General features: G+C 43.0%; 1 pseudogene and 1 gene segment (V, D, J or C); both read left to right on the plus strand.

Annotated features, from left to right (window-relative positions):
* Positions 1 to 6,572: 6,572 nt before the first annotated feature.
* Positions 6,573 to 9,143, plus strand: LOC121676971. The segment is given in 4 exon segments: positions 6,573 to 6,598; positions 7,505 to 7,560; positions 7,707 to 8,102; positions 9,069 to 9,143. Coding segments are annotated over 4 exon segments (553 nt in total).
* A 107-nt stretch (positions 9,144 to 9,250) lies between these two features.
* Positions 9,251 to 9,778, plus strand: LOC121676988 (annotated as a pseudogene).
* Positions 9,779 to 17,227: the final 7,449 nt, after the last annotated feature.

Raw genomic sequence — 17,227 nt, forward strand, 5'->3', positions numbered from 1 at the left:
AATGAGATGACCATTGTGTTTCAATATGAATGATAGGATACTTAAGCTTGATCCACTTCGGGAATTAAAACAGAATCATTATCACAGCATAACTCCAGTCAACGAAATGCAGGGGAATGAATGCACCCAAAACTTAAGAAGGCATGTGCTTAATGCAGTCTGTAAACCCCCAAGAAATGAAGGTGTACAAAATGACACCGAATTATCTCAGAGTCATCTCAGCTCATGGGGACGCCTCTACAGACAATGACCTTTCAAAAGCCTGAGCACTTCTCCAGACCCGGAAAATGGAATGGTTTAAACATATGAATGAGCGACTTCTGGAAATAAATGGCATGATAAGGGAGTGGCGGTAGTAAGCAAGAAAAGATACATCACTTTGGCAATGAACTCTCAAAATAGCTTCATTATGGAGTAGAAAAGCAAAGGCTGAACACTAAAATCCGATTTTCATTGTGAATTCCTGAATTCACAGTAGGATCTAGAAACTTAATGTGACCCAATCTTTTAGAGGCAAGATGGGGTGGGAATGGGGGTAGACAGTTTCTCAGCTAGAAGAAAACAAGGTGTTCTACATCGTTTCATGCATCCCGCGAGTTCTATTTACCAAAAGCAGCAACTAGCTGGGCATGCACTAGAGCCCCAGCTGAGAATCTGAATGTGGTTTTCTGAGCACTGGTCATGCCAGCTCCCCCAGAGAAAGCATGGGAAAATTCCCTAAGCCTGTCTGGGCACACAGTGCTTACCTGACAGATCCACTGTACCAGGGAGCTCTTTCCTGCGATGTCCAGGCGGAAAACCTGTCCCTCAGAGGAAAGTCCCACAGGAGCCACTGAAGCTGGCAGCAGGAGAATGCGGATCTATGGAGGTTGGGATCAGCGGCCGCGCCACCCATCCCTGGCCACGGATGCTAGGGAGAAGGGTCCAGCACTAGCGTTGCTCTCGCCTGACCCGGGCCCTGCATCTCGCGCGTGGCCGCGGGCAACCGAGGCAGAGTGGCCTAAGGGCGTGACTGCTCCTCAGACACCCAGACTTCCCTCAACTAAGTTGAGCCCTCACTGGTCGGCTTCCCGGGCTCACCCGCGGCCAAGTCCTAGCAGCTCTGTGCCTTGGCGGTGACAGACGATAGGTGGCAGCTCCTTGACAGCAGCTGGGGAGAGGTGGCTGCTCCATGGTGTTAAAGGAGCCCAGAAGCTTAACAGAAGCCTCCTTGACTACCCCTGCGACAGCCTTGCCCACCTGCGCATGCGCTGCCCGTGGACCTTGCCTAGACAGCTGGGCCCTCCCCTGCTCCGTGAACGCCCCTTGTGGGGGCGGGGCTTCTGAGGAGCTGTTGACAGTTGATTTCTTCTGGGGAATGAGAGTCAGTTTAAGAATTGGAAGCCCCCCCCCCCAACTTGGGAGGCAGAGGCAGGCGGATCTCTGAGTTCGAGGCCAGCCTGGTCTACAAGAGCTAGTTCCAGGACAGGCACCAAAGCTACAGAGAAACCCTGTCTTGAAAAATACCAAAATAATAATAATAATAATAATAATAATAATAATAATAATAAAAAGAATTGGAACCCCTTTGGTCAACCATGTCTAACTGAATGCCCAACTCCTGTCCATATACTGGCAGCAGAAATTGAACACAGTGAATTATAATATATACTTTTTTAAAAAAAGGTTGAGATGGTTGGTGTAGGTGAATATGTCCTAAATATGTTATATGCATAAAAGATAGTTTCAAAGAATTATATGAACACTTCCCACTCTCAGTGCTGGGACTACTGGATTGAACCTGTGCAAATCTTGTATTTGCTGCCACAGTCTACATGAGTTCATATGTACATTAGTCCTTTTGTGCCTGGAAGTCACTGTTTCCTTAGAGTCATCCATCACCTCTGGCTCTTGCAATTTTTCTGCCTCCTCTCCTCATACCTCTCTGAGCCTTGTGGGGAGGGGTTCAATCAAAACATCCCATTTAGGACTCAATGCTCCAATGTCTGTCACTTTCTACACATTGTGCACTTGGGGGTTTCCCATCTACTAGGAGAAGAAGCTTCTCTGATATGGAATGGGCATGGCACTGATCTATGGGTATAGCAAGCTTCCATTAAGAGAAATTTTATTGCTATGTTCCTTCATCAGAATAATAATAGTAGGCATCCCTTAAGACTGTGACATAACAGTTTGGGGTTCTAAGCCACTTTGTCGTGTAGGTCTGAGCTTTATCTTATGGAAACACAAAGTGGCTGGTTGCTCCCATATCATTTTATTATTAAACTAGAATGTCTTGCTGTTGTAAGTCACAGGTTTGTAGTTTGGTAATATTGCTGATTACCTTTATCTTTTGGTATCAAGCAGAATAGCTTCTACTACCATGAGGGCCAACCAATAAAGGCAAAATTTCTAATTAGGCACTAGCTCAGATATTCCATATTTAATGATAGAAGTGAATGTTATTTTCAGCAGTGCAAATTACTATTTGCACTACTATTGGTTTATGGAAAGTAATCACTGGCATTGGAAATAACCTAATATATTTGGGGGTTTCCATGGGGCCTCTTTGGCCAAAAGCTCAGTAAGTTATCACCCATTCCTGGCACTGGAGGTTTTACTTGGTGGCATAAGATGTCTGGTTGTCCCTGCTAGTTATTGGTAACTCCATTTAGATGACTTTTAAACATCTATGTGTTTTAGGAATCCTCTACAGTAGTAGGTTTCCACATTGGTTTCTCAAACGTCCTTTAGTATTAGTTGTCCTCCCCATAGTTCCTCCTTTACCCTTTCCTCCATCTCCTGCCATTTTAATTCTCCTAGTATCGCTGTCTCTCCACAACAACATATTCCTTTGGGGAGTCTCTCCTTCCCCAACTCCCTTACTTGTTATCCAACCTCTGCGCTTATCTGGACAATAACTACGTATATTGAAAGCTTAAAAGCTAATATCTACATATGAGAGAAATTATACAATATCTTTTAGGATCTATGTTACCTCAGTTGAGATGATGTTTTCTAGCTCTATTCATTTACCTGAGAATTTTATGATTTTTAATGCTGAATTATATTTCATTGTCTAAATGTATCACATTTTCATTATGCATTCATCAGTTGGTGGACATCTAGGCAGTTATCAGTTCCTAGCTATGATGAATAGAGCAGCAGTGAACAAAAATCAGCAAGTATTTTCATATTTGGGATATATACACAAGAATGGCTTAGCTTGATGTTGAAGTAGATTGGTTTCTAGCTTCCTTGGAAACCATAGTGGGTAGAGAAGGTTTACTCCCACCAGCAATAAATAAGTGTCACCCTTTCTCTACATCATTGACAGCACATGCTCTATTTTGTTGATATTGGCCATTCGGACTGGTATAAGATGAACTCTCAAAGTACTTAATTTGCATTTCCCTGGTGACTAAAGATGTTGAACATGTCTTTAAAGGTTTCTCAGCCATTTCTGTTCCATTTCCTTGAGGGTTCTGTGCTTAGTTCTCTATCTCAAGTTTGAATTGAATTATTTGTTTTCTTGATGTTCAGCTTTTAATTTATATGTTTTTGATATTAAACATCCATCAGATGACTAATTGATAGAGAGATTTCCCACTCTATAGGGCTGCTGCTTTGCCCAAATGATAATGTCCAGCTTTCCCCAGTTTAGTTCTGTCCATGCTGTCTGGAACTAGCAGAGATCCATCTCTGTCTGTGAATAGCTTGGGCAACATAGTGAGTTCCCAGTCAGTCAATCTATATGTAGAAGTTTCTCAGCTTCATGAGGTCCCTTTTATTAATCATTGGTCTTAATGTCTCTCTTATCAGTGTTCTGTTCAGAAAGTCTTCCTCTGTGCCAATGAGTTCAAGACTATTTCTCCACTTTCTCTTCTGTCATATTTAGGATATCAGATCTTGTATTTATGTCCTTGATCCATACATTCATCCAGTTAAACTGGCACCATTTGTTGAAGATGCTGTCTTTTCTCCAGTGTATATTATATATTCAACACAATCGCCATCCAAATTCTAATACAATTCTTCACAGAAATTGAAATAAAAATCTCCAACTTTGTATGAAAACAAAAAATTCAGAATATATACAACACTGTTGATTTATTCTTTTAATTAATAATCGCTCTTGGTAGACTGCCCATTTTACAACATTAATCCTACTGATCAATGAGCATGGAAGATTATTGCATCTTCAGATTTCCTCTTTAATTTTGCTCTTAATTACCAGTTTTTATTACACAAGTCTTTCACTTTCTTGGTTAAAGTTATCCCAACTTTTCTGTCTTTGTCTTAGATGATTTTGAAAAGGCTTTATAATTCTTGAATCTTACAGATTTTCTTCAGGCTTCAAGAACCGATTCTGTTTATTGTTGATTTTTGTAATTTTTGTTGTTTCTAGTTCAGCGATTTAAGCCCTCAGTTTACTTCTTTCCATCTATTCTTTAGGGGTATTAATTAGCCTTTTTCTAGAGATTTCACATGTGCTGCTAAGTTCAAATATGAGAACTCTCTTTTTTTCTGGCAGTCACACAGTGCTGTGAACTTGCCCCTCCAAACTCCTTCATTGTGTTCCATAGGTTTGGACAGAGTGTGTTTTCATTTTCATTCAGTTAAAAAATATTTTAGTTTTAAGTTGATTTTGGTTTTGACTCATTTTTCATTCTGTACTGAGTTTTTCAGTTTTCATGATTTTGTATAGTTTATGCTGTTGTTGATAGCCAGTTAAAGCCATGGTAGCCAAATATAATGCAGAATTTTATTTCAATTTTTTAATATTTGTTGAGACTTTTACTAGTATGCTATCAATTTTGGAGAATGTTCCATGATATTCTGAGCAGAAAATATGTTCTTTAGTATTTGTATGAAATAATCTGTAGACATCTGCTAGTTCCATTTGATTTATGGCATTATTTAACTCCAGCATTCCCCAGTTTAGTTTTGTGCATGCTGTCTGGAACTAGCAGAGATCCATCTCTGTCTGTGAGTAGCATGAGCTACATAGTGAGTTCCCAGTCAGTCAGAGCTACAGAGGTTATTGGTGTCCTGGATATGGAGAGCATGGCTTGCTCATGGATGCACACTTTATGATGGAATCAGTATCCATAATTTATCCATGCTGTCATAAAGGACACCTTTCCCCATGGTGTCCTTTTAGTTTACTTTCATGTAATACCCGAGATTCCCTCTTCTGGGTTTTGTGTTTTCTTGGTGAAGCTTATCTTTGAGATTTTGACTTGACTTCCCAAGTTATACATTTCCAGTTTTATTTCAGTTTGTGTTTTCCTTAGTAATTCTCTTTCTACTTGCATGTCTTGAAGTTTTTCTTCATGTTATTCTACTGCTTGTTATCTTTCCAAATACTTCATGAAATAAGTTTTTCATAGCCTTTTTAGGATCCTTCATCAAGTTCATATTATCTATTTCTGATACTATTGCCCATGGTTCAGTTGTATTGCAATTTCAGGATCTGTTGTAGCATGGTTACTGGGTTCTGGTGGAGACATATTGTCTTGGCTATTCATCATTATATTTTTGTGCTGGTGTCTTCTTGTTGGGATAACTGTGTTTCTTGTGTATTGTCTTTGTTATGTCAGTGTTTTCTTCCCTGGATATGAACTCTCTGGATCTTAGTGAAGTATTGTTTTTATGCTATGTTAGGGAGTGCTTCAATGGCCAATGTGTGGCAGAAAGAAACAGATGTGGACTAGGAGAAAAGGCTGGGAGAGGCTTCAGTAACAAGTTAAGTGGATCCACTTCACACCTAGAGGTGGATCCACAGAGTGTTGGGGTGATGTGGGAAGAGGGGATTCTGCATGCAAGACTTATATGAAGAGATGGGAAAGGAAGTGCTAGGGACCCTGGGTCCAGCGTCCAGTGAATAAAATGAGAAAGGGGACATGCAAGCAGGTTGTTACCAGGCTGAGCATGAGAACAGAGAGATTGTAGTGGAGGACAGGAAGGATAGTGTGAATAACATACTTGAGTCCCTGCCAGTGTGGTCACTGGGGTAGAAAGTGCTTTTATCTGTTGGAGGGTGAAACTAAGGAAAGGGAATTAACTACAGGGGATGCTGAGGATATCCACAGGAAGGAGGGAAGCTGGGTCTTCTGCAAGGTTTGTCAGAGTCCCTAGGTAATGGAGGCCAAGAGGAAGGACATGCCTGTGTTACAGGGTTGGGGAGAAAATGGAGAAACTGAAATGTAGGACAGGATGGAGAGTAAGGATGGACTACCTGCTTCCCAGGAATGTGCGACAACCACATTCCCATCTGGAGTGATTCTACTCGCTATCAACACAAAGGAATAGGGGTGAGGGAGGAAAGGAAATGCAGCAATGTTCTGCGGAGTCCTCAGTGAATGGAGGAAGAGTGATAAGACAGGTAGGTAGTTTGCTACAGGACAGGGGATGGTACCAGAAGAACTGGAATGGAGGACAAGAAGGACAGTTGATCTGATCTATCTGCTTTCCAGGAATGTGAGTACACTGGGTTCCCAGATAGACAGTGTTTGTATGTGTTCACATTTGAGATGAAGGGCAGGCAATTGTCTAGAAGTAGGGGGAAGAGGGTGGGAGGGTCCTCAGGAATGAGGAAAAATGGGCTTGTTGCAAGGTTTGTCATGTCCTCCAGGGAATCCACCACTTCTCTTCTATCAGTAATTCAGTCTAGATACTGTGGGAGTGGGCAAAACGGATGATGCCATCCTGAAGATCAACTGACTTCTGAGAACTTTCCTAAGAGTAGTTGTGTGTGCTTGTGATTCCAGGCCAACTCTCTGCATGACATGATGAATGCATAAAAACATCATATCGGCATTGTCAACAAGATCTCACTGCAATGGAAAGAATATTGTCATTTTGCAACTGAAAGCCCAAAGAGACACAAAAATGCCTGTTCTTGGGTGCCATAGCTCTCAAGGAAAGTATTGGCTTAAGTACCTGTCACCAGGAAAAGGAGGAGTGGCAAGATGAATGACCTGGAAATTCTATGATATGGGACTATATCCGTAAACACAATTCTATATATACAGAATGTCACACACACAAATACACACATGATCACATCATATATACAAATTTATATATGAAAACTTCATGTACATAAATTTATATATAAAAGATTGTATATAATTTATGGTATATTTATATAGAAGAAACAGGAGACTCACTAGTGTGTACAAATACCATTCTTGATATCTCAGCACTAGGACCCACTTGATATGACATATTGCTGTTTATGTTTCTGTGTCCCTCACAGGTCAGAGAACCCATAAGCAGAGACCTCACTGGTTAAAGATGCAACCAGCAGGTAGTAATAGACCTAAGCTACTGGAGGGTATGAAGAGAACTCACTTCCTTGTATGCTGGTTGTGCAGGCTTAGGGCAGAAGCACAGCCTTTTCCCCAGTGACTGAGCTGATGACAAGAGGTAGAATTGTTACTGAGAAGAGCAGCACCCTTGTAGCTGTAGTGATCCTGCTAGTCACAACTGTACCCAGGATCTTAGTTTAATTGGAAAGCACAGTGAAACCACATGTTCCTACTTTATTCATGTTTCTGTGGCTGCAGCTGGATGGTGAGTTAAGATTTTAGGGCCACAGAATACTCAGTGGGCATTTCTGAGACAACCAGGAGGACTTCTATTTTTGTCATTTTTATCATAGAAAAAGAATCCTGGATAGTGATGACTTGTCAAGCATTTTTTTCCATCTTTCTACATAGGGGTGAGCCATGGCCAGCAGGTGGAACAGCATCCTTCTACCCTGGGAGTCCAGGAGGGAGCCAGCACTGTCATCAACTGCACATATGTAGACACTGCCTCATCCTACTTTCCTTGGTATAAACAAGGACATGGAAAGCATCCTAAGCTCATAATAGACAGTGATTCAAATATGGAAAGAAAGCAGGATGAAAGACAATTTTTTTGATAAGAAAGCCAACCACTTCCTCATGCACATCACAGACACCCAGCCTGGAGACGCTGCCATGTACTTCTATGTTGCAAGGGCACACTGCTCTCCAGGCACCTGCAGCCTCTCCTCAAATCTGTCAGAGGGCCTGGAGCCCCATCAACAACCTGGATCACAGGCCCTCCAGTGCAGCATATGCCAGTTGTTGGTTGGTCAATGCCAACTACAGTGCAGACATTAAAAACACAAATAATAAAGTTACCTTCAAGTCACTCAATACAATTTAGGACAGTTTCTTCTGTTTTTAAAAACTGAAATACAATGTCATCATTCCCTTTCTGTGGTTTCACACATGTTGATTGCCACAGAGAACCAGAACACAGTGCACTGCAGAGAAGAACAGATTGTAGCACACTCACCCACAGATGGGACATCTACATTACACACTTTCCTCCCAAGGAGAGAGGAGAGGGGAGGGGTGGAAAGAATAATAGAGACATAGATGGGGGATGACTACAAGGACATAGTGTTTTCTGGACAAAGCAGGGCAGCTGCACACATGGATTCACAGAGGTTGAGAGCACAGATAAGACTTGCAAGGATCAGGGCCCACACAGTTCCAGCAAGCAGAATGAGGGTGGGCATTCCCACCCTTACTTAAGGAGCTATGGGCAGTTGGTAGCTGCAGGGAGAAGGATTCAGGTTTCCTTATTGGTGAGGCCTTGATTGCATTGACTACGTTCCACTGAAGGTCACGCATCCAAGAGAACATGTGCTCCATAGCTTGTAAAGCAAAAATTGAGTTATTTTCTTTTAAAAGTGTGTGTGTTGGGGGAACTGGGTTGGTAGGGAAGAGTAGATGGATCTGGTAGGAGTGTAGGGGGCAGGTGAATATAATCAAAATCTTTTTATAACATTTCCTAAGAACTAATAAATGAGAAAAAGAAAAATTTTAGGAGCTATGTGAATGTGTGTGTGTGTGTGTGTGTGTGTGTGTGTGTGTGTGTGTATAGATAGATAAATTTTATGTATGTTCATCACAATAAATATCATAGAATACATATGGTTCAGTAACACTGGTGATTGCAGACATTCACTGTGGACTTGAGACCTGCCACGTTTGGGTGAGGTTTCAAGTTTATTCACAATGTGCTGAGCAGACATCTGTGTGCAGTTTGAGGGAAATCAGAAGAGGGCACTGCCTCTTCAGATGTGGTTAACATCTCATCCAGGTGGTAGTTTCACATGACAGACTGTCACTGTGCAGAAGGATTTTCTAATTTGAGAGTGAAAACTTCAGTAAGGTCCTGGGGAGACTTGCCCTGTGAGTTTGGTGAACTAATGTCGTTGCCTTCTATGAACATGCTTCCTGACACCTGCTCAGTCCTGGTGCTCCTGTTAATGCTCAGTAAGTTACATTTAATCTAAGTGGTGCTGACATCATTTTCTTACAACTGTGGACTTCTTTACCTTCTTCCTCATAGAAAAGTGATTTATCCTTATTTATTTATTATTTATTTATTTTTATTCATTCATTTTCAGGGAGGAGCAATGGAGGCTCAGTGACCCAGACAGAAGGCTGTAACAGAGGGCTTGTCTGTGAAGCTGAACTGTACCTATCAGACTACTGATTCAGCCCCTTTCCTTTTCTGGTACATGCGATATGTCAAAGCCCCTTGGCTACTGCTGAGGAGCTCCACAGACAACAAGAAGACAGAGCACCAAGTGTTCCATGCCACTCTCCATAAGAGCAGCAGCTCCTTCCACGTGCAGAAGTCCTCAGTGCAGCTGTGGGACTCTGCCCTGTACTACTGTGCTCTGAGTGATGCGGGGAGGGAGACTGCAGGGGAAGCTGCACAGAAACCAAGGGGGCAGGAGGGCTGAGGGGAGTGGCTCTCTGAGGGAGAGCTGTGGTCTCTAAGAGGGGTTTACTCGGCCTCCTAAAATACAGCAACAAATTTCAGATCAAAGTCCTAGAAAATTTGGAATTTGTGGCTACTCTGACAGGATGGGATGGAAGTCATTGCCAGAGACAACTCAGGCTTTGTTCCACAGAAAAACTGTTCTCTCCCTAAGTGGAGCTCCTCTCACACAAAACATCTGGAAAATTCTGACAAGATTTATCTCTACCAAGTTGTCTTATACAATTTAGTGACTGATATTCTCCAGAAATCTTCTGTTATTTCTCTGAAAATTTATGTTCACATGACAAATACAGACTCCAGTCTTTAGACATCTGTTTCAGTCTCAGTCCACAAGATATTTAGTTTCTTCCTCTCTTTGGTCCATGTTACAAATGGTGCAACCTAACTTATGGCCTCAGTTATTTTTCTATTGCTCTGAAGAGACACCATGACCAAGACAACTTATAAAAGACATCATTTAAGTGAGTTGTTTTTCTTTCTATGTATGTGAAAAAGCCTTGACATTTTATTCATGGGTCACATGAATTAATGTTCTAAAAATGGCTATTCTGCCAAAAGCAATATGTAGATGTGATGCAATCACAATAGAATTCCTGGTAATATGGTTTCACCTTCCTACTCCAGCATTACTTGTGTTTAAGGTCTTCTGTTGAGCTATTTGAACAATTTTTAATTAATTTTCCTCCAGGTAACAAAGGTATTATTTTTCTGCTACATAAAAATATCTGTTTTTCCCATCACCATTTACTGAAGGTGTCTTTCATCATTTCATGTGCTGTAGTTATAATGCTTTATGAGTCTTCAAGAATAATTCCATTGGTCTGTGTGTCTCTTCCATTAGTGTAAAATGTTGTTTTCCTCCCATGATGCTGTCCTATAATTAGATAGCATAAATTGTGACATCGTCTACCTTACTGTTTCTACTTAGATTAGCTTTGGCAATTCTGGGTATTTTGTGAGTTCATATGTTATTAATGCTTTTATATCCCTGTGAATTATATAAAGTATTGGGATTTTGATATTGGTGTTATTGAATCTTTAGATTTTTCTCAGTAGAATACCTATTTCTCAAAATTAAAACCAAACAAACAAACAAAGATCTTGTCAAGAAAGCTGTTGTGTGGCCCAATAAGTCACCCAGTACACACTTTAGGCCATGCATCTTTTCTGAAAAGACTTCAATACCCCTAGTTTCTCTACACTATAGATAATGGATGTTCACATATACTCTTCTTGGATATCCTATTGATGCCCTGTGTTATGGGGATCTTGCAGTTTTGGATCTGCACATCTGGGTCCTTCACATGCTCCAACAGTTCCTAGATGAAGAGGATGATAACTCATAGCCCTGGTTCTGTGCTTAGGTGGTAGCAGTTTGGATAGCTCACCATCTTTTCTCATCTCTCCACATAGGCCAGCTTTCTGCTTCATATGCTCAGGTGGGGCAGACATATTTTTCCCTCGTCTTTGCCGACACAAAGTGGATGATGTAGGGTGGACTTGGTTCTTTTGCTCTTACACTCTCGGGGCCAGCTCACCTGCACGACCACTCTACAATACTCTATTGTGCTGCTCAGTTCAGGTGCAGTACTCACTCTCCCGTGTGCCATAGTCGGCGAGGGGCTGCTCCAGGTAAGTCTTTGTTAACCTCTCCTGCTTCAGTAATAACAAGAGACATTGCCGTTAACAAAGACTGAGGCTGTGGCAGCCTATGGGATCTAGAAATGGTGTTTGGCAGCAGTCTAGGCTTGGAGGACACCAAAGGATCTGGTGATAGACTGGACACTCAGATCTATATGGTTCCAGTGGAAGCACAGCCCTTGGACACTATCATGTCCCTAAGTTGTGTCCTGGATTCCTACCTACTTCTGTGTGGTCCTTGGTGGCAATAAGGCCATGGACATGAACACAGATCCTGGTTGTGTATGCAACATGGACACAGACATGGTTCTGGGCTGTAGTCCAGGCCTGGATGTCACCAGGGCCTTGTTGACAGAGTAGTTCACTCAGAATGGCATAGAACCAGGAGCACCATGTCCCCAGGATGTGGACATGTGGCAGATTCCAGAAATTTACCGTGTCTTTGATGGCAACAGGAGCATGAGACATCACTGTAGATTGTGACTTAAACAGAGACATCGACCCAGACTGATGTGAGATTCCTCTCATATGCTATGAATATGTTTTATTACCATTAGTTAATAAAGAAGCTTCTTTGGCCCGTGGCATGGCAAAATAAAGCCAGGTAGGAAATCCAAAAACTGATATACAGAAAGAGAGAGGAGGCAGAGTCAATGAGACACTATGTAGCTGCTGAAGGAGAAATACGGCAGAATCTACTGATAAGCCACAGCCTCATGGCAATACACAGATTAATAGAAATGGGCTAAGAGAAACATGTTTACGCTATTGGCTGAAGAATGTGTAATCAGTACAGTCTCTGTGTGATTATTCATGTGGTGTGGCCAGGAATGAAAGAGTAGTCACAGTTTACATCAGACAAGGCTCTCAGCAACATTGTCTGCCCAGATGTCATTCTGGGTATGGGTATCAGCACAGAACTGTAAGACACTTAGGCCCTCTATGGGGGCACATCCCTTTAACACCAACATGGTCACAGGTGGTGACCCAGTCTGCAGGTAATTGTAAGGGCTTCACTGGTAAGAGGAATCATGGATACCAAAAAGAATCCCCACATCTGTGTCAGGGCCATGGACAGGATATGGCCCTTGGCAGCAGCTTAGGCAAGAACATTATCATGGTCCCTGGTGGCAAGGAGGCCATGAATTTCTTTCATATTCCCTTAGTAAATGTTTTCATTTCCAGAGAGGCTTTTCAGCAATACTATCATGTTTCTCATTAATTTGGCATACATATTATTTCATGAAATGTGTAAACAGAATGCTATATTGTAGGAATGGATAAATTTATGACCATGAGGATTCAATATGGATACTTATTCTACCATGTAATGGATATCCAAGCTGGCAACACCATCCACATTCATATCCCAGTGTATCCCTGACTGACTGTGAACTCACTATGCAGCCCAAGTTGGGCACTCAAGAGTTATGGTTTTGCAGGAGGTTCTGGGGTCTACTGGATTAAGACACCACACTCGGCCAGAGAAATTGGTTCTAAGAGAGAAGAGTTGGAAATCACTTTTGTATTAATAAAAATAGTCATTTTAATCAAGAAGGGCTTAAAGGGAGCAGTCAATAGAAATAGGGAATATCCTTCAAAACTAGCAAAACACAAACAAAATCAAAGAAAAAAACAAATAAACAGCAGAACCTCAAACCATAACAAAGAAAACCAACAAAATCAAAGCAAATAAAACCCAATAGAAAACCAAACATAAAATTAAGCAAGCAACTTTCTCTTGCTGTAGATTGAGCAGCACAGACCTACACTGTCACTGGACTTGGTTGGAAACATGCTAGGAAGGCAGTCAGCAATTGGAAAAAAGCTTTTTCAAAGATACAAGAGCCAGGTTTCATTGTGGCTTTGTGGGTTAAGTCCTCAATAAGACTAAGTTTGAGACATGTTCCAAGAGCATTCTTTGTGGCCTTATGGAAAGTTTTAGATAAATTAGCACCCACTGCCAGTCTTGTAATATTTTGATCACCATTTGATTCTTTCAGCCAACATACCCTTGTGGGTTTTCTAGATACCTGACAAATCTATGGGCAACATTGGAAACCTCAAGAAGATCAGAAATAACTCAAATGTCTTCTATAAACCCTCTCTCAGGACCAATCACTTCAGTATAGGCTGTGAAACTGAAAAATATCCATTCATTTGACATATGGAGGAAAAATGACAAAGTCCAGGACTAAGGGACTGCCAGCATCTCTGTAGAACATCATTTCAGCAACACATGGGGATGACATAGAGTCAGCTTCAACATTGGACTACAGAATGAAATAAAATGTTTTTGGATGTGGTCTGCCTGGAAGAGCTTGACACAAACACAGGCTTCCATGACAGATTTCCTACTACCACATGTGGACTCAATCAGCTTGGCAAAGTTATCGACATTACAACTCACGAAAAGTCTTGCTCACCAACATCTCTACCCTCCATGTTGCTATACCCCCCACAAGGGCCACTAGATGTTGAATGTCAGGGTTCTCAGTAATGGTCTCAGCTTTTCTGTATCTCCAACTAATTATTGATGCTTTTTTTCCTTCAGGAGTACTGATGTCAACAGACCTATAGGTCTGATAGGGGCTGGATCACTTGGAGTTCCACTGGTATTTGCCTCACTGGTGAGTTCACAGCTATAAAGGTGTGTCTTCTTCTGAGCAGACCTTGATCCGAGAGTGTAGAATGTTATGGGTTCATGATGTCTGTGACTTCTGTAGCCTCCTCAGGTTTCCCAAGTTCTGCTATGTGAGAAGGAAAGGAAATCAGACCAATAAGCAGCCTGATGGATCACAGTATAGAAAAAAATCAGGGTCCATTCACACTGGAAGCCAAGGTCAAGAGCCTCCATCCCCCATGGCACCTTTCTGGAGATGGGATGAAATGGTGGGTCACTTGCCTTGAGACTTAGTCCTGCTGCAGCAGCTCTATCTGCAGGAGGTTCTCATCCTGGGCTGTGACATGCTCCAACTCAGACTGAATATTCTCTGGCCTACAGGACGTAGGCTGTTAGGGGAAAAGCCTGGTGGAGACCTGCTATGTCGTCTATTGATCTGAATCAGTTCTATTCAGCTGGACAATCCAACATGACTTTCCAGCTCAGGGCATTCCCTAAGGGAGCAGGGTCAGAGTGCACCTGGACCTGGATATTTTCCTCAGCTTTTAAAATCTACTAGAAGGTGAACTGAGAACTACACTGTGCTGGGCAAGAAAATACAGCACATTTCTCCAGTTAAGTAACAGCTCATGACAGATATGCATGGCCTTGGTTAGATACCAGGTGAATGTGAGCAACCTGGTAAACTCAATGTTGACCCTCTAGGGGAGCCTACAAAACAAAAGCTGATGCAGTGGTCGGAGGAGATTGGAAATAACCAAAATAGCCTTTTTTAGAATGAATCAGTTTTAATAAAAGGAGAAAGCGGGGGACACTTACAAAGCCGAGGTTCCGAAATCCTGCCCTATCAAAAAGCCAAGGCAGGGTCTCTCCCAAGTTTTCCCTAGTGTTCTCAGGTGTCCTGCTCCTGTTCTAAGGCCATCCACCCAAAGGGGTCAGACTCTGGCCTCCAGGCAGGTCTGAGGATCCCTGCGGAGGGGTGCAGGCTCCTTCAGATTGTGCTGCCAGGTTCGCTGTGTGGTATTCCATCCCGCCCTGCCCCCACCTTGGCCCTTTTGTCTGGGCTGCGACCCTGGGCTGCCTGGAATCCCTGATCCTGTGCCCTGACATTCCATCTGAACTGGTGAGTGAATGCGGACCCTGGGGCAACCTGCCCTGGAAGAGAGCACAGACCCCCTCCCCCCAGCTCCCTCTGCAGGCTTGGGTCTGCTTCTCCAGTCCCTGTCTCTCCCAAGTTTTCCCTAGTGTTCTCAGGTGTCCTGCTCCTGTTCTAAGGCCATCCACCCAAAGGGGTCAGACTCTGGCCTCCAGGCAGGTCTGAGGATCCCTGCGGAGGGGTGCAGGCTCCTTCAGATTGTGCTGCCAGGTTCGCTGTGTGGTATTCCATCCCGCCCTGCCCCCATCTTGGCCCTTTTGTCTGGGCTGCGACCCTGGGCTGCCTGGAATCCCTGATCCTGTGCCCTGACATTCCATCTGAACTGGTGAGTGAATGCGGACCCTGGGGCAACCTGCCCTGGAAGAGAGCACAGACCCCCTCCCCCCAGCTCCCTCTGCAGGCTTGGGTCTGCTTCTCCAGTCCCTGTCTCTCCCAAGTTTTCCCTAGTGTTCTCAGGTGTCCTGCTCCTGTTCTAAGGCCATCCTCCCAAAGGGGTCAGACTCTGGCCTCCAGGCAGGTCTGAGGATCCCTGCGGAGCGGTGCAGGCTCCTTCAGATTGTGCTGCCAGGTTCGCTGTGTGGTATTCCATCCCGCCTTGCCCCCACCTTGGCCCTTTTGTCTGGGCTGCGACCCTGGGCTGCCTGGAATCCCTGATCCTGTGCCCTGACATTCCATCTGAACTGGTGAGTGAATGCGGACCCTGGGGCAACCTGCCCTGGAAGAGAGCACAGACCCCCTCCCCCCAGCTCCCTCTGCAGGCTTGGGTCTGCTTCTCCAGTCCCTGTCTCTCCCAAGTTTTCCCTAGTGTTCTCAGGTGTCCTGCTCCTGTTCTAAGGCCATCCACCCAAAAGGGTCAGACTCTGGCCTCCAGGCAGGTCTGAGGATCCCTGCGGAGGGGTGCAGGCTCCTTCAGATTGTGAGGCAAGGAATAGGTCCTCCTCTGGCACTGGGGAGATCCAACCAGTTTCAGTCACAGCAAAGATTGGTCTAGGACACCAAACGCCTCCGGGCTCCTTATGAAGGAAGAGATGGGCAGGCGCCAATGCAGGAGCTCCTCCAACAACATGAAAGGCAACATGACATCACCACAAGCCAGACATCCCGAAACAACAAGAATTGAACACCCTACCCCAGAAGATATAGAAGAAACCGACCTTAAACAGTACTTTATGAAAATAATAGAGGACCTTAAACAGGAGGTAAAAAACTGCCATAAAGAAATGGAGATGACAAACAAAAAGGTTGAAGAAATAAATAAATCTCTCAAAGACACCCAAGAAAAACAAGAAAAACAAGAAAAAGCAATCAAACAGGTAAGGGAAACAGTACAAGACCTGATAAATGAAATGGAGGTATTGAAGAAAACACAATCTGAGGTACGACTGAAAATGGAAACTCTGAGTAAACGAACAGAAACTTCAGAGACAAGTATTTCCAACCGAATACAAGAGATGGAAGAAAGAATCTCGGACTCTGAAGATACTATAGAGGAAATAAATTCACAGATTAAAGAACTAAACAAATCTAACAAATTCTTAACACAAAACATTCAGGAAATCTGGGACACCATGAAAAGACCAAACCTAAGAATAATTGGGGTAGAAGAAGGAGAAGAATTACAACTCAAAGGCCCAGAAAACATATTCAACAAAATTATAGAAGAAAACTTCCCCAACCTAAAGAAGGATGTTCCTATGAAGGTACAAGAAGCCTACAGAACACCAAATAGACTGGATCAAAAGAAAGCATCCCCACGCCATATAATAATCAAAACACAAAACATTCAGAATAAAGAACAGATATTAAGAGCTGCAAAGGAGAAAGGTCAAGTAACATATAAAGGGAAACCTATCAGAATTACACCTGATTTCTCAATGGAAACCATGAAAGCCAGAAGAGCTTGGATAGATGTGCTACAGACACTAAGGGAACATGGATTCAAGCCTAGACTATTATACCCAGCAAAGCTTGCATTCACCATTGATGGA

The sequence above is a fragment of the Arvicola amphibius genome, chromosome 13, assembly GCF_903992535.2.
Source record: "Arvicola amphibius chromosome 13, mArvAmp1.2, whole genome shotgun sequence".
Lineage (NCBI taxonomy): Eukaryota > Metazoa > Chordata > Mammalia > Rodentia > Cricetidae > Arvicola > Arvicola amphibius.